Here is a 21,399-nt window from a genome sequence, read left to right on the forward strand (position 1 = left end):
TAAGTATAGAGCAAAGCTATTAGGAAGGTTATACATTTTTTATGGCGACATTAGCACCTTCATTCTAAAAATGGCAATTCCGGTAAGGTTATGAAATATTCATGTTCCCCTGAGGAGGATTTTTACCTCTGTCAAAGAAAGCTGGATAGGGTTACTGTATGTGAGCACCTGTGATTTTTATTTGTCCACAAGAAATCATGAGAGAAGTTGTCAAAAGTTTTCAAAAGTTTCACATTCATACTAAAATATTATGAAAACCATTATCGTGCACTTCTGCTGGTGAAGGGATGTTAGGCTGAAAATATGACAGCCGTGTGTCAAGTGTGGCCTTATCGTCGGATTTTCCACAAGAAGTTTGTTTTGACAACAGTTTGCAAAAGATTACGTTCGGTTTCAAAACTTTTCTTTTTCGGACTTCAAAACACAATTGTCACGAGAACAAAAACACACCACGACAAAATGTTTGTCCCAAAAGGCCCAAATGAATGGCAATGTAATGTAATATCAGAATCTACTTTATGTGATTGACTGACGCTTCATTACCTCTACCATATAGTTCATTCTTATTTCCTTAAATGTAGTTATAGCGACCTAGTTTTTAAATAAAAAGGCCAAAGTATTATTTGTTAACCCTGCTTTGCATGTGTGTGTGAACTCCTGTCCCCCCTGCTGTGTGTTCCAGGTCTGTATTTATGAGACTCTGGGCTCCCACTGAAAACCAAATCTTCTCTAACCTTTACCTCAACATGACCCTCAGCTCAGTCCATGTGTGTATGGATAGATGGAAGTGTGTGTGTGTGTGTGTGCGTGCGTGCGTGTGTGTGTGTGTGTTTGAATGCAGCGCCAAGAGTGTCATCATTACCTCAGTCTGACCTGTGTGTGTGTGTGTGTGTATGTGTGTGTGTGTATGTGTGTGTGTGTGTGTGTGTGTGTGTGTTTGAATGTAGCGCCAAGAGTGTCATCATTACCTCAGTCTGACCTGTGTGTGTGTGTGTGTGTGTGTGTGTGTGTGTGTGTGTGTGTGTGTGTGTGTGTGTGTGTGTGTGTGTGTGTGTGTGTGTGTATAAGGAAGAGAGAGAAGCAGACAGAGGGAGAGACCAGAGCGAAGTCGTTTTCACCTCCTTGTGTGTTTTTATGTAAGGACAGAGCAGATCAGGATTACCTTTACCTCTCACCTAATCCTGACCTTGACCTCTCAACAAAAACGCTCTTTCCCAATATAAAACATTGTAATGGCAGCGTTTTTCACTCAGTGCTTCAAAGGAGCACACTGAGGTTTTAAGGAAACTGACACATTATTCATTTTACCTGTTAAGTTATGAGAGCACAGACACAAAATCATCCATGTGCACCTCATTCATCAGCAGATGTACTTCAACATACACCAGGACCTCTTTAAATTTGCAGCCATTACTGTCATTTTAAGGGGGTGGAGTTTTCAGAAGGGTGCTAGAACAGGCTAACATGATTTATTTGCCATATAAATATGTAGATCATCGGCAAACTGAAGTTTTTTTTAAGAGCGTGGATGGCTTTGTACAAGTGTGCTGAAGAAAATCGAATTGGCTCATCCCTCCAAGTTCTCTAAATTGAATAGTTAGGTAGAAACAAATGTAAAAAAAAAAAGGCTAAAAAAGAACTCTCACTCCTTTTTCAATGGTTTTAAGTTCGATTTAAGTTTCATTCTTAAACATAAAAGCAAAGAACAACTCTTGAATGGCCGGGACCAAAACATGAATACAGCAATGACTTAAAATCACTTATAGTATTAATCAAAAACATTATAATGGTATATGGTAGTATAATAGTACAAGAGAACGAGTGTCTCTACATATTTCCTAATCCCATAAATACCAATGAACCAATGACACTTTGTGGAAGGCTGTGGCATTGGTCAAGCAAGCAGAACCATAGTGGAGGAAATAGTTCTTAAATATCTCAAAGACTAACATCTGTGGGGAGGGAATCATATGTAATTTTAAACTTTGGATCGATGTACACCAGGTGACGTGTCCTCAAGAACTTCACCTTCTCTCACAGTGTAAAATATCCTCCTCAGCCTTGACTGGGGCTCCTCCGGTGCTGTGGTTAGTGTTACTGTCTCCTCCATGAGCTTCTACTGGCTTCAGCTATTGTTCACGAACAGACAGTCCAACCACAGAGATTTCACAGATATCCAAAGGTTGTCAAATTCCACCTTCACTTCTGTGCGTGCTATATTTCATTTGGTCTTTTCTTTGTCACCGTGTGTCTGAAAAACTGTGCACATGCCAGTTTTCCAGAGTGTCTTCAAAGCCACGGGTTATATGCTAATGGGTGTGACTCATATATGCATATATTTGCCAGCATGCATGTGCGTTTGTGTAACATCTATATAACATTTCTAACACACTGTGACCATGGATGCTCCACAGATTGGTCCATTGTGTCATCTTCTTTTTCTGTTGGTAAAAAACAGACTGGGCTTTTTACATGAGAGCCTTCAACTGATCTGATTATAGGAGAAAGAACACCTCTGGAATGTGAAGCAATTTAACATAGCTTGAAATTAGCTTCGAGAACACTCAACGGTCAAACAACAGGCGAGGAGAGATGGTCAAATCCAGTTCAGGACCAGAATCGTACCCTTATTAGCAGATGGCTAATAAGTTGTATCTCCTATCAGTCCCTGACCTGCCACCTGCCCTTAGAATCTGGTCGAAATTGCTTTGATTATTAGTTTAAAAGACAAAAAAAGAAATAGTTATTATTTATTATAATATTATTACCAGTAATTGATAACATTTTGCGAGCCATATAAATTTAAATTGTCTGGATCAAAAAGTCTAGATCAGACTCTAATGGGTTTTAGAATCAAGACTCCAATGGATTGTACCTTTGGCCATATCCAACCTAGATATGGTGGCTGTCACATTATCATAAAACCTCCGTTTTATTGTCCAAATGAGGCAGGTAGCTGAAATGAAAATGCCATTTAACCTCAGATTAACGACTCTTGTTTAAAAACGAACCACTCAAGTTTAGGGGAAGGCTTCTCAGAAATCCACCTGTGTTTTCCTAGGTTGCCATGTCCTTAAGGCTTTTTATAACACTCTCCTCTGATAGTTTTTCATGTTTCAGCATAAAAACCAGATTGAATGTGTGTGTTTACGTGTTCACCAATAAAGCAATTGAGGAATGTGTTTTCAATCCTTAATGAGGCTCATCAAAACAGTGAGACATCCAGGAATGAGCCCCTTCACACGCAAGCTGAAGAAGTGGGATGTAGGGATGACGAGGGAAAGCCAAAGGAAAACCACACAACCGTGTGATGTTTCTTTGTGGATGCAAGGCCAACTCAAGGTCATCGAAATTCAAAAAGTCAATCAGAAAGACGATGAGATCCAACACTCACTAATGGTTATTTAATGTTTCTTTCTGATTTGCACATTTTCGAGTGTTGACTATTAAAATCATATAAAGGGACCATTTACAGCTCTCTTCACTGATTGCATGAATGCGATCACCAAGAAGCATAACTTTTAAAGCCTTAAATATTTATTGATCCCACATGTGCCCATGTTTTCTCTCAGATCAGTCGTCCTGGTTGCTCCAAGAACCCAAATGAATGAAGCAGAGCAGGCTTTCGCTGTGCCCAGACAGTGGAGAGCTGCTTAATAAAATTAGATTATGCCATGATTGTGTAAATTGTACCTGTAATCCATCAATGTTAAAAAAGTCTTAAACTGCAGGAATTTCAAATCTGAAACGACTGCATGCGAGAAAACATTATGGGACGTGCAAAATTCAGAAGAGCAAAAACAGAAAAATGTTGCTTATACTTAAAAGGTGAAGTTTTAAGTTTGAAAATTCCTGGATTATTAGATCACACCATGCAGGTGTAAGACTGAGATTCGCAGATTCAACAAAGAAACATAAAAATTGAAAGGTGAAAGAACAATGAAGGGTGACGTCTTAAAGACTCCCATATTTGGTAACTTTAGTAACCTTTTTTTTTATGAGGTAATAAAGATGCATGTTAGCAGATGAAGCACAGTCAGATATTTTGGAAGAGGTTTTTAACACCAGACAGAAAAGAACAGCAGAGGTCAAGGACTCGAAATAGAATAAAAAGACATGAAAAGAACAAAAGCTGTTAAAGTTTCAATCAAAAGGTAATGATCAACAAGTCAGCAGGATGGGGACAAAAATAAGATTGAGGAGAGACGACAAAGTTACACGAGACTTTTCTTTTCCTAATCAGAAGTTTCTAATAGATTCCCCCAATGTAACGGTGAAACTCATATTCCACATTATGCTGTCTGCAGTGTGTGTGTTCAGTCTATATAAATCTACAGCATGTTTTCTTTTTCTCTGCTCGAGTGGAATATTTTTCTAATGAGTGTTTTATTTCTGACTCCTGCCATTACATGAAGCAACACACTCGCATATACACACACCACCGAGACCAGCATGTGGAAAGGAAATCAAGTGGGAGACAGAAAGCTTGTAGAAGCCAAGGGACACACACACACAGAGACGTTCATATACACTTCAGTCTCATTCAGAGCTAATCAGGCGTGGAGAAAACACCAATCCTCCCCTTCATTTTCACCGTTGGGTAGTGCTTTAGGCTGCGGCGGCGCTGGCCACAGACGTTTTCGGAAGAAAAAAGAAAGCAGTAATGTAGTTTAAAGTTCAAACAGACAACTTTTGATGGAATGCAACCCAATTCATGCTGCAGTGGCCAATCGTATACCCATGGTGGTCAGACCACTGTTGTTCAACCATTTACAACCTGTTCTGGGTTTCTATTAGGTTGCTTGGTGCCTTGAAAACATTGTGGTGCCAGGAAGCTGAACCAGCAGGAGGAGAAAAGCTCTGAAAATATTCTCCTCTTTGGAAGACTTGTTACTCCCCAAATCAGTAGCTGGAAACTGGGCACTATCCAGACAAGGTTTACGGACCAAACAATGACTCTTTTCTCTGACAGCGTAGCGCAACCCGCTGCTAATCGACTCAATGCTTGATTTGGTCTGAATGAGGCAACATGGAAGTCTCGGACAAGAGGGGCTTTGACTGAATTTATTCTAATTTGCATCGTCCAACAATCAGACAAGAATTCCTTTTTTTTTGGATCTCGGTTGGTTTCGATGTATGGCCAAGATTTTAGGGTAGTGTGAACCATATACAGGCCTCTCAAAGGCCTCGATTTGCAAGCAGGCTGATTGCGAGGCCATGTTTGATATCACTGATTGAAATTGGATCAGTATTTTCCATGAGAAAAGGTAGTGCTAAAATAACAATGAAACACTGGCGCACTTGAGACTTTACTTATGTTAACCAAAACTGAATGACACCTGAAGTTCCTTTGAAAAATATTAAATCTTGGACAACCACATCTTTCAATCAGTTGGACAAAAGTTTGTCTGCATTTTATGACATTTTCTTTTCATTTCCACTGGACGAATATGTTTGTAGACAAAAACAAATACATTTACAATCATCGCACATTCGTGCACAAGCAAAACTGTCCGTCTATCCAGCTTTATCCCGATTGCTCCTACCTTACAAGCAATGAAAAAACATTCATTCCCTGGCAGACGAAACATGGAAGACATGAAAACAACACTGTCAAAAACATCTGACATCATCATCTGTACCTGTTTACATACTGAATATGTGTTGATACACATAGAAAAGCATGCATGTTTCTACTTGTACATGAGTGTCTGTGTTCTCCGTGACCATCGGCACACAAAAAAAATATTTATGCAAAAAATAAAACATGTTGTCATCACAGCTTGGGGAAAAAACATGAGTAGTTGTGACCTCCATCGACCTCCGTTATCTCTGGGCTATGTGCGTCTGTGTGTTTGTGAAGACAGCAGATAATATCTGCAATCTGCTATCGCTCTGGTTTTATTGTAAACCGCTGTAGATTCACCTGCCAGACAACATGCTCATTCAGGCTCTGCAACCTTTTGGCCTTCCCTTTGCCCACATGGTTGCAACGGTTCATCCAGGGAAAATAATGTAGATGGGAACAAGATTAAATGTGAACGCCATACTTCAAAAGCAGAATATCACAAGCTCCTAAAAATTTAAGACAATTCTTAAAAAAAAGTATTATTAATGGCATACGACACATTTTGGATACAAGATTTCTTGATGGGAAGCAGGTCATAGGGACACACATCACGATGAAGCCTCAATATAGATTTACTTCATCTTCATAATTCACATTCTATGAATGGGCTCATCTGTCCATTTGTTCAGGACGACCGAAAAAGCAATTAGTTTTAGGGTGGATCCCAATTATGGAGTGGATTCTGGAACTGTTTTGGAAGTTATGATCTATTCGAATTCAGCAAAGCAACCTGCTGAACTTTTATTAAATTTGGTGGATGAGTGAAGTCGCTAAATTCTGGATGAAGAGGTTTGTCCATTCATTTTTTTTTCTTCTGAGAGATGCCATTTTGGTGGTGCAAGTATCTTTTGAATTCCTTTCACATTTACACTGGATGTGATTAGAATTTTTAAAAAAAACAAGGGAGGAATCTACTCTTTTTTCCATAACACATGAACACATAGCATGTTAAAGGATAAGCCGAGCATGCTCAATGAAGGCACCCTTTAAATGGCACACAATGTAAGGTGGAAGACACTGAACAGACACAACAGATGCAAAAGTATTTTTTAAAAACAATATCAAGATTTTTCAAAAATCTTGATATTGTTCTCAGATTTGTGGTGGCTGCACAGACGAGATTACGAAAGAAAGGTTTGTTGACATTCTAAGCAGTGTGACCTTCACTGGCAGGAGTTCCTGTACTGAAAGGAATCTTATCAGTTTTTGGGATGGCATCCCATCTCTGCTCGTTTCATTTTGGTTTTATTTCTCCTTATTCACTGTTTATCTCATATACAGTATGTCCATATTTTCATCTATTCTGTACAGAAATCAGCGTCATTCATAGGATCTTTCTTTCACAGAACCCTCAGTATGAACTCTCATGGCAGAGAAATGACTCAGGTGTTTTTTCTGTGTGTGTGTGTGTGTGTGTGTGTGTGTGTGTGTGTGTGTGTGTGTGTGTGTGTGTGTGTGTGTGTGTGTGTGTGTGTGTGTGTGTGCGCGTGCATTTTAAACTGTTAAGCAATTATTTGTGCAAAAGAACCATGAGAATTGTATGTGAAAATACAGTTTTGTGTGTGTGTGTGTGTGTGTGTGTGTGTGTGTGTGTGTGTGTGTGTGTGTGTGTGTGTGTGTGTGTGTGTGTGTGAGAATGAGAGAGAGAGAGAGAGAGAGAGAGAGAGAGAGAGAGAGAGAGAGAGAGAGAGAGAGAGAGAGAGAGAGAGAGAGAGAGAGAGAGAGAGAGAGAGAGAGAGAGAGAGAGTCAGGTGTCAAGTTTACCCCCCGATCGACCCAACCTGGGAATGATCTCGTCTCAGCAGGGGAAGCCAAAGCTGCTCCTCTATGTGTGTGTGTGTGTGTGTGTGTGTGTGTGTGTGTGTGTGTGTGTGTGTGTGTGTGTGTGTGTGTGTGTAACCCAGGGATGACTCACAAACCATCTGGAGGCCAGATGCAGGTTCGAAAACTACTCTCTCTCACTCCTTTCCTCCCTCCAGTCGGTCTTGGTTCCCTTAGTTAACCCATGAACTTTGACCTTTGTGCTGTGCCATGGGTGTGTGAGTTAGATTTTGCGTGTGTGTTCCTGGTTGAGTAAACGGTGAGATCACAACCTTTTCACAGAGATTGTGAACTTTCCCTTCCTGACCTCTGGAGTTCAAGTTCAATCATTGACCCTGTTCCCACTGAACCAGCCTCTAGGTCTCAGCTCCTCCTCCTCGCACCTCATAGTGATTAACTCTGGGAAAATAGACCTGTAAACTTCTAACAGGCTGCTCTCTGACAGAGTACAAGGCAAAAATGATATGTGACTTAAGATTCCCTGTTGTTTTCTTCTACCATTCTCAACGGCATCTATATTTTTATCCAGAACGTCTGTGGAAATAAGAGACTTGGAATGGAGTTAGGTTCTGTAGAGAAACAAACTGTCAGTATAGACTTTAAGGCCCTATAGTGCCTTATTTTAAACTATATAATGCAGACAACCCTCTTTCCATACTCTGGATTAATTTTTGACTGTTGCCTTTGATTTTCTTAGATCTTTTTTAGACACAGAGCAAGACCATTAGAATTGGTTAGGGGCAGTTAACGTATGACACGATCAGCAATAAAAGAGTGAAGTTAAAAGTCCTCAATGTATTTAAAGACCTCACAGAGCAGCATTATCTTAGCTTTTGTCACTTTGTAATTCCTAATCATGTTATCACGGTGTCCTCTGGCCAATGACATACAGTATTTGTTGTTGTAGAAATGTTCGACTCTTCACTGCCCTCTAGTGGACGTTTCAATGTAAATGTAAAAAAAGAATGGAAATACCTGTATATGACCATTGACGGACGCACCATCTGAAATGAATAATCTATTTCTGTCCATAAATGGACATTATGGTGTTGGAGCGGCTGCAGTTGGACTATCATCGTGCCAAACATTTTGAATAGCAAACTGATGCCGGTGTTTTCTCTATCTAGCTACATCTCCTCCAAAAAAAGAGGTGATTTCCTCCAAGTGTGTCTGTTTTCTTGTTTCTATGGAACAGACATAGGTCCTTACACAATCATTTAATAATGTGCTATTAATGTTCTAAAATATTCAATTTATTTTTATATGTGAAATCTTTACTGAAGTGAAGGTTGAGAAAGTTGAAATTTTTATTCAAGTTTTCTCATTTTTATTTTCATGATCGTAATACATCTCCAAATGGGGAAATTCTTTTTGCACTCAACAAACATACGCACAGGCTAGAGCGCAAATATGCACACACACGCACGCACGCACCGCACGCACGCACGCACACACACACACACATACACACACACACACACACACACCAACTAGCAACAGGAAACCATGTAGCTGTGTCCTAGATGCAGCTTGTGGGGTTCGGTGCCTTGCTCAAGGGCACCTGTGCAGCTTTTAGGAGCTGAACTATCACCTCTCCTGCTACCAGCTCACACTCCTCAATTCTGAGTTGATGCTGGATTTGAGCTGGACACTCTCCACAAGCCATGTCTTGTGGACGATGCTCCTGCTACCACTGCTTGCCTGGACAATCACAGAGTTTAATGGAAAGAGCTTCAGTAGCCTTTACATAGATTGGGGATGAAAAACACTACATACTGCAATGTGTAAAAAGACAGTATTAAATTCCTGGATCCAGTCGTCTCTCCCGATTTATGCTGAAACTTAAGGAGTGTAGACACATGCCCAATTTTTCCTCCAAACTGCATGCTTGTCAAATACCGTCTGTGTAATCCTGCTAACAAACCAAATCAGCAGTTTTGTAAATAATCTCCTTTGCGGAGGTAAAAATGTTAAGCTGACTTACTGGGAGAACCTGCGCTCGTATGTTAAAGCTGGAAGACTCACTAATTTGATCGATTACATTTTCTTCCACCGGATTGGCTCCTTTCCTGCCCGGGTGAAATATCTTCACTCAGCTGAATGCTTTTGACAAGAAAATTTGCAAGGCTCAATTCATATTTCCACAATGGTTCACCAGCATCAACTACGTCTATTTGCATACATCAGCCAGCTTCACCGAGTTCGTTTGTGTGTGAAGAAAATCTGACAGGAAGACAAAAAACATGGGCTCAAGGAAAAGAGAGCAAACATGGACAAGATGGCAAAAACCATTTTTTTTCTCTTTCTGAATTGAAACCCATTTGTGATTGCCATTAATAATTATTTTCATTCCTAAAGAGAATCAGCAAGAAAACGCAGCTGCAGGATTGCATACATCAATACATACACAAGATTGACAAATATACAAACAAAAAACTAAGCTGAAAGACACCACAACACAGCCAGAAACTACAGCCAGATTCTTGTAAGTGGCAATTACCTGCTGTAAGGCGATTGTTTGTTTCCTTGGACACAGTCCAGGTCCGGCGGCTGAATTTTACGGAAAACTTTCTCTTTGAATGACAGTTAATACCAGAGAAAGAGACACAAGCTGGGATTCAGACCAAAACACCTCACCCAGCTGAGATGCCAGCACAACCAGATGTGACGTTGAAAACAAAACATAACAATGATGATCAGTACTTTTATGATATTATCGGCAAAGAATATTCAGCATAAATCCTCTTTAATGTAGTACATTAAATGATAATGGACGAACTTCCCAAGACACAGGAGCCGAATTAGTTTAAAGTTTGTTTTACAATATATTTTTGAATGGACTTAATCTTTAAATGTTTTAACAGTTGAATACTCGTTTGTCTTTAATGTTTTTACAGCAAATTTATTAATTTTTTAAAAAGTATTGTGTTTAAGTCATGTAATACTTTCGTGTTCGCTTTACTTAAGTGTCACTGGTGGCCACATACATCAACTGAGTTTTCTTTTTTTGACTATTTTTTTCATGCTCTTGAAACTATAAGCCTGAAATCTCCTGTAATGAGATGTGCAGTATTTATTCAAGTTGCAATTGCCTATATTTTTTCTAGTTATTCAGGAAATGCGTTATTTCATAATAAAACGAGTTACCTATCATGTAGAGATGACATACTATAACGGTGATACACTGACATATTCACAAACATCACTGTGAACACATTTGCAATATGAACACACAAAAAAAGCTCAATCATTTCTTTTGACTTCTTGACTCTGCTTCTTTGGGTGATGTTAGTTTTATTTTATAGGAAACTAACAAGGATGAAAAATTTACAGCACAATCAGGGTAATGACATTCACTTACAGCAAAGTGCCCTGCGCTCAATATTACTGTAATCTGAATAAATCATGTGAGTAAATCAATGGTGCAGTCATCTGTCTTTGTTTCCTCGTGCTTGGATCCCTCCCTGACATTTCTTTGAACCAGCTCTTGATTTCCTTCAGATGAACAGAGGAGAGGATGAGGGGAAGAATGAAAGATCGGATCAGAGAAGAAACAATAGAAATCTGTTGGGCAGATGTCTCACCCTTTTCTTTTCCCAATACTCTTGTTGAAACTAGGGGAAATCTAACATGAGTGTGCAGTAATTTCCCAAATAGACACACCTCTATTTGTCTAAGACGGCCAGTGCCTCCAGCGTGGATGTGGTGTTTTCATATGTGCGTGACACAGTCTATAATAGATTAAGAATTAATTGACATTGTGGACATATTTTGGCACACCGAACACCACTATACATAGTTAAAATTTATAGTGTGACTATAAAGTTGTCTCTTATCAATTTGAGTGTAAATTTGATTTACAGTATAACACCAAGGACACTGAATCTGTAACTACTGGAATTACTATCTTGTTGCACTACTGTTTATTATAATAACGGCCTAAGCGGAAATAATAAAATATTCATTAAGTCATGATGAACATTCAAATTTAATTGTTACACAGGAAACAAACATTAATGACAAAAATATTTATTGCACGTTAGCTCCCTGAACAAGAATTTAGCCACAGCCTGTTTAAAGACGACCGTATCAACAAATTCTTTTTTTAGAAATCTGATTTGAATAAAACTAAAACTGAGTTTGGTTGTATTTAAAAAGAATACAATATCACTAAAATGTTGCATGACAAAGAAATTAAACTAAATTACGTTAAAACTTGTCATACATTTCCTGGGATCCATCGATGTGTTCACAAGAGGAGGGGATGATCATTACAACTTCCTGCTTACAGCTGATGGCAGTCAGCAATGGTTTTTAAAAAAAAAAATTCTAGTTGATCTCATCTTAATCTTTGATAAGAGGGGTAATAACATCATGACCAGCTGTCTGGAAAAAAATACAATAAATTTTTAATTTATTGAACAGTTTGAAATTTTAACACATATTTTCTTCAGTAATTCATAAAATATTCAATTTACTTTCAAAACATTTTCAAAAATTTTAGATTCATAGTTTGTAGATGATCGAGTTACACTTCACAAGGGGATTATCTGAACTGGGTAGGAGGGATTCTTTCCAAATTTATTAAAATGAAAATCCTACCATAAATACCAGTAAATAACATAATTTGATTAAAGATATTATAATAACTCCACAAATATCAAAAACTCAGTGAAAATTTGACAATTATTGATTTCAAACAGTTCTGGCATCCTGTTGTTAACTGGTCCACGAAGCAATCTTTGGACAATATACAATCACATTTGCATAGAGCTCACACAAAGGATTGCTTATTTAGGATGATAATCTCTTATTTTTGTGACCTTTCCCATCAAAACCAACTGACATAATAGGATAACTTTTATTTCTTCCACTGTCACAAACCTGACATATCTTGACAGCCAGAGCAGGACTATTGAAAGGTGATCAGCAAGAATACAAAAGAACATCTACTTGGTTTCACTCCCCTCAGGTAGTTTTACTACCTGAGGGGAGTGAAATTTCCAGTTTACCCTCAGGTGGAAATACAACACAATTTTTCTAAGGGCATTTTACTTGAAATGTTAATAATATTACAAACAGTTGAATACAAAAAAAAGAAAGAAACACAGCTGGGAATCACCAGAGTATTACTAATACATGAATGAAACCACCCCTCGAGGCATTTTTTAGAACTTTAAGCAACTCTTAGTTGTGACAAGCAAGTTTCTGTTCACAACTTACAGAATCAGTCATGTAAATATTTTCTTTTAGTGTTCGTCCACTTATTATACATGAACCGAATAAACTGCTGGTGGCACACAAGACCCCCACAGGGGATGAGAGGTATGTTTAAAAGGGGGAGGAAAGGCAACTCAAGCATTCTACTGAGAACCTTCGAGAATTCACAACACATCTGTGGTGAGTGTCCATCTTTGGACTTCATAAAATTCTTCATTTTTTCAAACTACATGTAAAATACAAACTGGCTTCGCTGTCTTTGATTGGACTTGAAATAATACTGAAAACACTAAATGGAACTGAAATGGGTTTAGATTTGCATTCATGTCTACTATGTTGTAATAATCTTACTCTAGCTGAGAAGCCCTGAGATTCAGTGAGATGGCAATCATGCGTTCTGCCGTGGTACTGATTCCTCTTCTTTTGCTGGTGTGCATCCTGGATATTGGAGAGACCTGTGGTAATCAAGTACTAGTCATCAATGACTCATGTACCGGTATTTTAGCAAGTTGTTCTTTAACAAACTTGTTTTGCAGCACCTAATGAAGAATTAACCGAAACTGATTGTGGTGGCTGGTACCGGTATCCTAATGACCGGGCTATGAAATACTTTAACGACGCAAAAAATTGGTATGATGCACAGGTAATGCAAACACTCCCAAACCAAAGGAAAATAACATGTTCATGATAAACGTCGTTGATGATAACTACACATATTTCTGTTTATTTTAGAAAGAATGCAAACAATTAAATGGCGATCTGTTGACGGTTCGTACTCCGGAAGAAAGAAGTTGTGTGAAAAAAATGCTAATAAAGAACCGTCAGCAGTACAGCGGTCCTATGTGGATTGGGATCAGAAAAACTGGTGTAAGAAGTGAATGAATGGGAGAAATGAATGTAATGTATTAAACATAAAGCTTTTCATCTTAATTAATTTACACTTTCTTTTCTAGCCATATTTTGTGGATGTTGATGGATATCCTGCCAATCAGAAATTTTGGGCCAGCAATCAACGACCAAATGCATTTGGTTGTGTCTCAGTATCCTTTACAAGTAAGAAAACATAGGAAATACTGTATATTGGCTAGGGGTGGCAGTGGCTCAACGGTAGAGCAATCGTCTTGAAGACAGGATCGCCCAGCCTTCGGGGGTTCGAATCCTGCTCCTGCAAGAACATCCATCGGAGTGGAGCCACTGCCGAGGCGCCCTTGAGCAAGGCGTCGTCCCCCCTACAAGATGCTCATTGGGGCGCTACCCTAGTGCGCGACCCGTCACTCCCTTGCACCATTATATGTCCTCTCTGTCAACTAATTGCATGCCTACAGGCCCCTAATGTGTGCTGTGTTCAGGGGCCTGTAACCTGTAACCCTGTGTGTAATTAACACATATATATGTACATGCGTGAGTGTGAAGAGTGTAAAAAGAATTTCCCCAAGAGGGATCGATAAAGTACTGATTATTATTATTATTATTATTTGCAAATGGGATGACATTAAAATCAATAACTACAGTATATGAACTGAATTACTAATACCTAATTAATCATGACTACCATCATCATTAAGACCTGAACAAACTCCTGATGGCACATGATGAGATGTCTTGTTTTATTTCTGCTTTCCAGGTTCTGGTCAATTTATGAGTACCAACTGCCTGTTGAAGCTCCACTTCCTCTGTCTGAGGAAAATTTGGAAGTGATCGCTGCAGGCTGATCCTCTACAATTTCAGCAAACATGATGCTAACATATAATCGCCTACGTTAGTGCTACCATTGGACACCTGTGTTTCATTATAACCTCTGCAAACACAAACTTAAATTTTACAGTAATAAACGCTTCAGCAATCATCAACCACTGTCCTGTTTTCAATCCCATTAAATATGAAGTATTGGAATCTAAAAGGTACTCCCTCATACCGGTAGAAGAAAAAAACACATTTATTCTGAACTTGTGATGAAATGACCTAAGATTGGTAATAGTATGTGGGGCCTTGTTTCTATATAAGAGTTTGCACCAAAGCCTGTTTAAAAAAATGATTGAGCTCCAACTCTATCATGAAGCTATTTAATCAACCTATGGGAATAAATTAAGATTGAATTGCTTGTATACATATGGGATAAGATGTGACGAAAGAAGAAGAAAGAAGAAGAAATTCACTTCAATGATCCCTTTGGGAAAATTATCTTTCACTCTAAATATATATACTGCATGTCAAATATGCATAGATATGTGTATAGAAGCCTCTAAAACAAACATACACACACTACATACACACTGTAAGCGTGCAAATTAAATATAGTGCAATGCAGAGTGATGGATGGATAGATGGAGATCACTAATGATCACTAATTCTATTATCATGGCAACTTTCAGACTAAATACGAAACAACATCTATTTCTCCCCTCAGGTAGTTTCACTGGAAATTTCAAAAAGCTCCTCACCTTACTGCTTACTGGAGACAGGGAGGGACAGCACCGGTGGTTAAACAGAGAACAAAATTAACAGAGGGATGGGGCTGCATTGGCACCAACAAAACAAGCAGATAATTAAAGGAAGTAAACAGAATTTTTAAACTGTTTTAGACTGAGGAAGATAAATATTATTAGGTACGCGTGCAAACAATCTACATTGCATTTCCCATGTTTAAGCAATGTAGAAATACAACAAAGTAAATCAGTAAATCCAAGAGCATTTTACTTGAAATGTTAATAATATTACAAACAGTTGAATACAAAAAAAGAAACACAGCTGAGAATCACCAGAGTATTACAAAATACATGAATGAAACCACCTTTTGAGGCATTTCTTCAGAACTTTAAGCTACTCTTAGTTGTGACAAGCAATATTATTCAGCAAAAAAATTATGTCAGCCGAGTATCTAAACTAATGAATGACCAGGCAATCCCATAAATGGATTTTTTCTTTCGGATGGCACGATCATATTCCAGGACAACAATGCCAAAATTTATCGGACTCTAATTGTGACAGAGTGGTCCAGGGAGCGTGAGGAATCATTTTGACACATCAATTGGCCCCCACAGTCCTGAGCTTAACCCCATTCAAAGTCTCTGGGATGTGCTGGAGAAGACCTTGCAGAGTGGTTTGACTCCTATCGTCAATATAAGAACTCGACCAAAAATTAATGCAATTCTGGACAGAAATAAATGCTGTGACGTTGTAGGAGGTTGTTGGAGCAATGCCGCGGTAAATACGAACTGCAATCAAAGCTACAGGCAATCCCACGAAATATTAGTTTGCGTGACTTTTTTTTTGGCCGGGCAGTGTATTTTAATCATGTGTTTGTCCACTTATTATTATTTATTACCTGAACCAGAAAAATTGCTGGTGGCACGCAAGACCCCCACAGGGGATGAGAGGTATGTTTAAAAGTGGGAGGAAAAGCAACTCAAGCATTCTACTGAGAACCTTCGAGAACTCACAACACATCTGTGGTGAGTGTCCAGCTTTGGACTTCATATAATTCTTCCTTTTTTAAAATAAATTTAAACTACAAACTGGCTTTGCTGTCTTTGATTGGACTTGAAATAATACTGAAAACACTAAATGGAACTGAAATGGATTTGGATTTGCATTCATGTCTTCTTTGTTTTAATAATCTTATCTTGATCTTGTTGAAAACTGTTGAGAATGATCCATTGATTTTGGGGGGTTTTTGTGATCACCCCCAACAGCTTTTATTCCTGCAGATCATACTCTAGCTGAGAAGCCCTGATATTCAGTGTGATGGCAATCATGCGTTCTGCCGTGGTACTGATTCCTCTTCTTTTGCTGGTGTGCATCCTGGATACTGGAGAGACCTGTGGTAATCAAGTACTAGTCATCAATGACTCATGTACCGGTAGCTTAGGAAGTTGTTCTTTAACAAATTTGTTTTGCAGCACCTAATGAAGAATTAACCGAAACCGATTGTGGTGGCTGGTACCTGTATCCTAATGACCGGGCTATGAAATACTTTAGCAACGCAAAAAATTGGTATGAAGCACAGGTAATGCAAACACTCCCAAACCAAAGGAAAATAATATTTTCATGATAAATGTTGTTGATGATAAATAAGCACATTTCTGTTTATTTCAGAGAGAGTGCAAAAAATTGAATGGCTATCTGTTGACGGTTCGTACTCCGGAAGAAACAAATTGTGTGATAAAAATGCTAGCAAAGAACCGTCAGCAGTACAGCGGTCCTATGTGGATTGGGATCAGAAAAACTGGTGTAAGAAGTGAATGAATGGGAGAAATAAATGTGATGTATTATACATAAAGCTTTTCATCTTAATTAATTTACACTTTCTTTTCCAGCCAATATTTGCGGATGTTGATGGATATCCTATCAATCAGAATTATTGGGCAAGCAATCAACCAAGATTTAACACTGGTTGTGTCTTTGTATCCTCAGCAAGTAAGAAAACACAGGAAATATATTGGCTTTAAAAATTAATTATTACAGTATATGAACTGAATTACTAATACCTAATAAACCATGACTGCCATCATAAAGACCTGAACAAACTCCTGATGGTACGTGATGAGATGTCTTGTGTTGTGTTTCTGCTTTCCAGTTCCTGGTCGTGTTGGAAGTCACAACTGCTTTGATAAGCTCCACTTCCTCTGTCTGAGAAAAATTTGGAAGTGATCGCTGCCGGCTCATCCTCTACAATTTCAGCAAACATGATGCTAACATATAATCGCCTACGTTAGTGCTACCATTGGACACCTGTGTTTCATTATAACCTCTGCAAACACAAACTTAAATTTTACAGTAATAAACGCTTCAGCAATCATCAACCACTGTCCTGTTTTCAATCCCATTAAACGTGAAGTATTGGAATCTAAAAGGTACTCCCTCATACCAGTAGAAGAAGAAACCACTTTTTTTCTGAACTTGTGATGAAATGACCTAAGACTGGTAATAGTATGTGGGGCCTTGTTTCTATATAAGAGTTTGCACCAAAACCTGTTTTAAAAAAATGATTGAGCTCCAACTCTATCAAGAAGCTATTTAATCAACCTATGGGAATAAGTTAAGTTTGAATTGTTTGTATAGATATGGGATAAGATGTGACTAAAAGAAGAAGAAAGAAGAAGAAATTCACTTCAATGATCCCTTTGGGAAAATTATATATATATGTGTGTGTGTGTGTGTGTGTGTGTGTGTGTGTGTGTGTGTGTGTGTGTGTGTGTGTGTGTGTGTGTGTGTGTGTGTGTGTGTGTGTGTGTGTGTGTGTGTGTGTGTGTGTGTGTGTGTGTCAAATATGCATAGATATGTGTATAGAAGCCTCTAAAACAAACATACACACACTACATACACACTGTAAGCGTGCAAATTAAATATAGTGCAATGCAGAGTGATGGATGGATAGATGGAGATCCATCCCATCCCCTTGATTAAGGGGATGGGATGATCCATAATTTTATTATAATGGCAACTTTCAGAGTAAATACGAAACAACATCTATTTCTCCCCTCAGGTAGTTTCACTGGAAATTTCAAAAAGCTCCTCACCTTACTGCTTACTGGAGACAGGGAGGGACAGCACCGGTGGTTAAACAGAGAACAAAATTAACAGAGGGATGGAGCTGCATTGGCACCAACAAAACAAGCAGATAATTTAAGAAAGTAAACAGAATTTTTAAATTGTTTTGGACTGAAGAAGGTACATATTATTATATAAATTCATGTCTACAACCATCTAAATGCATTTCCAATTTTTAAGAAATGTAGACATGCAACACAATCAGTCCAAGGACATTCTTACTCGAAATGTTAATCATATTACAAACAGTTGAATAAAAAAAAACCCAGAACAAATGACTGGTAATCTCCAGAGTAATAAAAAACTCATCAAATAAATGAATTAAACCAGCTTTGAAGGTCTTTTGTTTAGAACTTTAGGCATCAGACTCTGGGGAAAAAAACAACTCCTACATGTTAGAATAAGTTTCACCTCACAACTTATGCAAGAGTCAGTCGTGTAAAGTTTTTCCTCCTGTGTTTGTCCAGCTATTATAATTTATTACATGAACCAGAGAAACCTCTCATCCTCCCCACAGAGGATGAGAGGTTAGTTTACAAGTGGGAAGGAGAGCAACTCGAGCATTCAACAGAGAACCTTCAAGAACTCACAACACCTGTGGTGAGTGTCCATCTTTGGGCTTCATATAATTCTTATTTAAAAAAAAAAATAAATGTAAACTACAAACTATCATATTTGGGGTTTTTTTATGATCACCCCCAACAGCTTTTATTCCTGCAGATCATACTCTAGCTGAGAAGCCCTGAGATTCAGTGTGATGGCAATCATACGTTCTGCTGTGGTACTGATTCCTCTTCTTTTGCTGGTGTGCATCCTGGATACTGGAGAGACCTGTGGTAATCAAGTACTAGTCATCAATGACTCGTGTACCGGTAGTTTAGCAAGTTGTTCTTTAACAAACTTGTTTTGCAGCACCTAATGAACCATTTTACCAAAACGGTTGTGGTGACTGGTACCGCTATCGTAGAGGCCTGTGTATGAAATACTTTGACCAACCAAAATATTGGATCCTTGCAAAGGTAATGCAAAAACACTCCCAAAAATATATATATTTCGCTCTCATTATTGTTTGTCATGAAAAATGTTGTTGATGATAACTGCTCACATTTCTGTTCATTTCAGAGACATTGCAAAGATTTAGGTGGTGATCTGCTGACGATTCATAGTCAAACAGAAAGAAATTGTGTGAGAAATATGGTAACACGTTACAGTCAACAATACAAAGGTCCTGTGTGGATTGGAATCACATTAATTGGTGTAAGCAGTGAATGAATGGGAGAAATTAATGTGATGTATTAAATGTAAAGCTTTTCATCTTAATTAATTTACACTTTCTTTTCTAGACAATATATGGAGATGCTGATGGATATGCTGCCATTTCTGCCTTTTGGGCAAGTAAGGAACCAATAAGTGGCAAGAGTTGTGTTGCAGTATCCTATGACCGTAAGGAAACACAGGAAATATCTTGGCTTTTAAAATGGCTAAAAGGCTAAATTTTATTATAATTATGCAAACTGAATTACTAATACCTAATAAATCATGACTGCCATCATCAATAAGACCTGAACAAACTCCTGATGGTACTTGATGAGATGTCTTGTTTTCTCTTTCTGCTTTCCAGGTTTTGCTTTTTTTGAGACTCACAACTGCTTTGATAGGTTCCCCTTCTTCTGTGTAAAGAAAAGTGAGAATTGACCGGCTGATCCTTTACAATTTCAGCAAATATGACGCTAACATATAATCACCTATGCTATTGCTACTATTGGACATCCGTGATTCATTATAACCTCTGCAAACACAAAACTAAAATTTTACAGCAATAAACGCTTCAGCAATCATCAACCACTGTCCTGTTTTCAATGCCATTAAATGTGAAGTATTGACATTTAAAATGTACTCCTCATACCAGTAAAAGAAGAAGACACTTTTTATGAACTTTTGATGAAATGGCCTAAAATTGGTAATAGAATGTGGGGCCTTGTTGGGTTTCTTTAAAAGAGTTTGTCTGTTTAAAACATGATTTAGCTCCAACTGTATCAAGGAGCTAGCTAATCAATTAATGGGAATAAATTAAGACTGAATCGGGTTTTCTTCATGTGGGATAAGATGGGGGATTTACTATCTGCTGTTTTTGAGCCGATCAGTAAAATGATTAAATTACATGAATTACATACGCAGTGGGTAGTGCTGTTGTTTCACAGCTACAAGGTTCCAGATTCAGGTCTTTTCTGTGAGGGGTGCTTTGCTCAGCGGCGCCTTGGCAGTGCTCAGGAGGTGAACTGACACCACCTTCTGTCAGCTCATGCTCCAGATTTTTTGTTCACCTGGATCTTCTGGCGACTTCTGGTCCCCAGTCCAAGACTAAGTGGACTGAGCTACTGCCGTCCCACGCAACTCTATGACTAATTCTATTTCTACAATTATTTCTATGACTAATTTCATTATCCTGGTAACTTCCTGCTTGCAGCTGATAGTAACCAGCATTGTCTTTTTCAAGATTAATTTAATCACTCAGGTCTGCATAAACCAAACGTTTTGACTTCAGTAATAGAAAATCCCTTTAAGAACAGAATATGACTGGTTAATTACCTGGGCCAAGCCTGTTATGGGGTTTGGTGTCATTATAAACAGCAGTTTGATGAGTAAATGCCGTCTACACATCAGCTGAATGAAGTGGATAGAAGCTACAGATTGCTATTTCATAACATGTTTCTCTGTTTAAAGACAACCATCCAAAGGCTTCAGGCTGGGGAGGGTAACTTTATTAAGTCCTAGTAGCTAGTTGTCTGCTAGGAGCGCTTTAGCTAAGACTGAGGGGAAAGGTGGGAATTACAAAAGAAAAGTCTAATTTGATTTTACCAATGACTGTTTAGAAATGTATTGTTTATTTATCTGATTATTACTCAGATAGCCTTTTCAATCCGCCCCAGAACTGCCCTGGTTCCGCCGTCGGCTCCGCCACGGATCACCGAACCGTGATCCAAAATCAGATATCAAAATGAACATTTTAATGAACATTTTATCTTTGACCACAGCTGAATACCTTTCAGCTTTCATTCATTTTCCACACATTGTAAGAAATACTATATGACCATTCAGAAAAAATTGTTCTTTTAGAAATTTGACCATGAGTGCTTGATTTATGCTTTAGTTTAGTACAGCGCTAGACAAACTCGGGA

General features: G+C 38.3%; 2 protein-coding genes and 1 long non-coding RNA gene across 4 annotated transcripts; all 3 read left to right on the forward strand.

Moving 5' to 3' along the window:
• Positions 1 to 12,730: 12,730 nt before the first annotated feature.
• Positions 12,731 to 13,725, forward strand: LOC137590181 (uncharacterized). Its single transcript, XR_011034311.1, has 5 exons — positions 12,731 to 12,850; positions 13,027 to 13,130; positions 13,207 to 13,313; positions 13,403 to 13,537; positions 13,624 to 13,725. It is a non-coding gene; the product is annotated as an uncharacterized lncRNA (long non-coding RNA).
• Positions 13,726 to 16,003: 2,278 nt separating this feature from the next.
• LOC137590891 (C-type isolectin Sp-CL4-like) lies at positions 16,004 to 17,465 on the forward strand. The gene is made up of 6 exons (XM_068308730.1): positions 16,004 to 16,122; positions 16,363 to 16,493; positions 16,570 to 16,676; positions 16,766 to 16,900; positions 16,987 to 17,086; positions 17,247 to 17,465. Exons 2-6 carry the CDS (start codon positions 16,415 to 16,417, stop codon positions 17,318 to 17,320), a joined length of 495 nt encoding a protein of 164 aa, XP_068164831.1. The 5' UTR covers positions 16,004 to 16,122; positions 16,363 to 16,414; the 3' UTR covers positions 17,321 to 17,465.
• A 1,221-nt stretch (positions 17,466 to 18,686) lies between these two features.
• Positions 18,687 to 20,047, forward strand: LOC137591007 (dromaiocalcin-2-like). 2 transcript variants are annotated; one of them, XM_068308860.1, is made up of 6 exons: positions 18,687 to 18,820; positions 18,926 to 19,056; positions 19,133 to 19,239; positions 19,343 to 19,477; positions 19,564 to 19,663; positions 19,842 to 20,047. In XM_068308860.1, exons 2-6 carry the CDS (start codon positions 18,978 to 18,980, stop codon positions 19,913 to 19,915), a joined length of 495 nt encoding a protein of 164 aa, XP_068164961.1. In that variant the 5' UTR covers positions 18,687 to 18,820; positions 18,926 to 18,977; the 3' UTR covers positions 19,916 to 20,047. The 2 variants fall into 2 exon arrangements, with proteins under 2 accessions (XP_068164961.1, XP_068164962.1); XM_068308861.1 differs by having other exon boundaries at positions 18,713 to 18,820; positions 18,941 to 19,056.
• Positions 20,048 to 21,399: the final 1,352 nt, after the last annotated feature.

Source organism: Antennarius striatus, chromosome 23 (assembly GCF_040054535.1).
Source record: "Antennarius striatus isolate MH-2024 chromosome 23, ASM4005453v1, whole genome shotgun sequence".
Taxonomy (NCBI): Eukaryota; Metazoa; Chordata; class Actinopteri; order Lophiiformes; family Antennariidae; genus Antennarius; species Antennarius striatus.

What these genes read in the sequence shown, in the direction of transcription:
- LOC137590891 (XM_068308730.1), top strand. Translation starts at nt 16,415, where the DNA reads ATGGCAATCATGCGTTCTGCCGTGGTACTGATTCCTCTTCTTTTGCTG. An exon ending in GGATACTGGAGAGACCTGTG is followed by an intron (nt 16,494 to 16,569) that starts GTAATCAAGTAC and finishes TTTGTTTTGCAG; the next exon opens with CACCTAATGAAGAATTAACC. An exon ending in TGTCTTTGTATCCTCAGCAA is followed by an intron (nt 17,087 to 17,246) that starts GTAAGAAAACAC and finishes TCTGCTTTCCAG; the next exon opens with TTCCTGGTCGTGTTGGAAGT.
- LOC137591007 (XM_068308860.1), top strand. Translation starts at nt 18,978, where the DNA reads ATGGCAATCATACGTTCTGCTGTGGTACTGATTCCTCTTCTTTTGCTG. An exon ending in TTGGAATCACATTAATTGGT is followed by an intron (nt 19,478 to 19,563) that starts GTAAGCAGTGAA and finishes TTTCTTTTCTAG; the next exon opens with ACAATATATGGAGATGCTGA. An exon ending in TGTTGCAGTATCCTATGACC is followed by an intron (nt 19,664 to 19,841) that starts GTAAGGAAACAC and finishes TCTGCTTTCCAG; the next exon opens with GTTTTGCTTTTTTTGAGACT.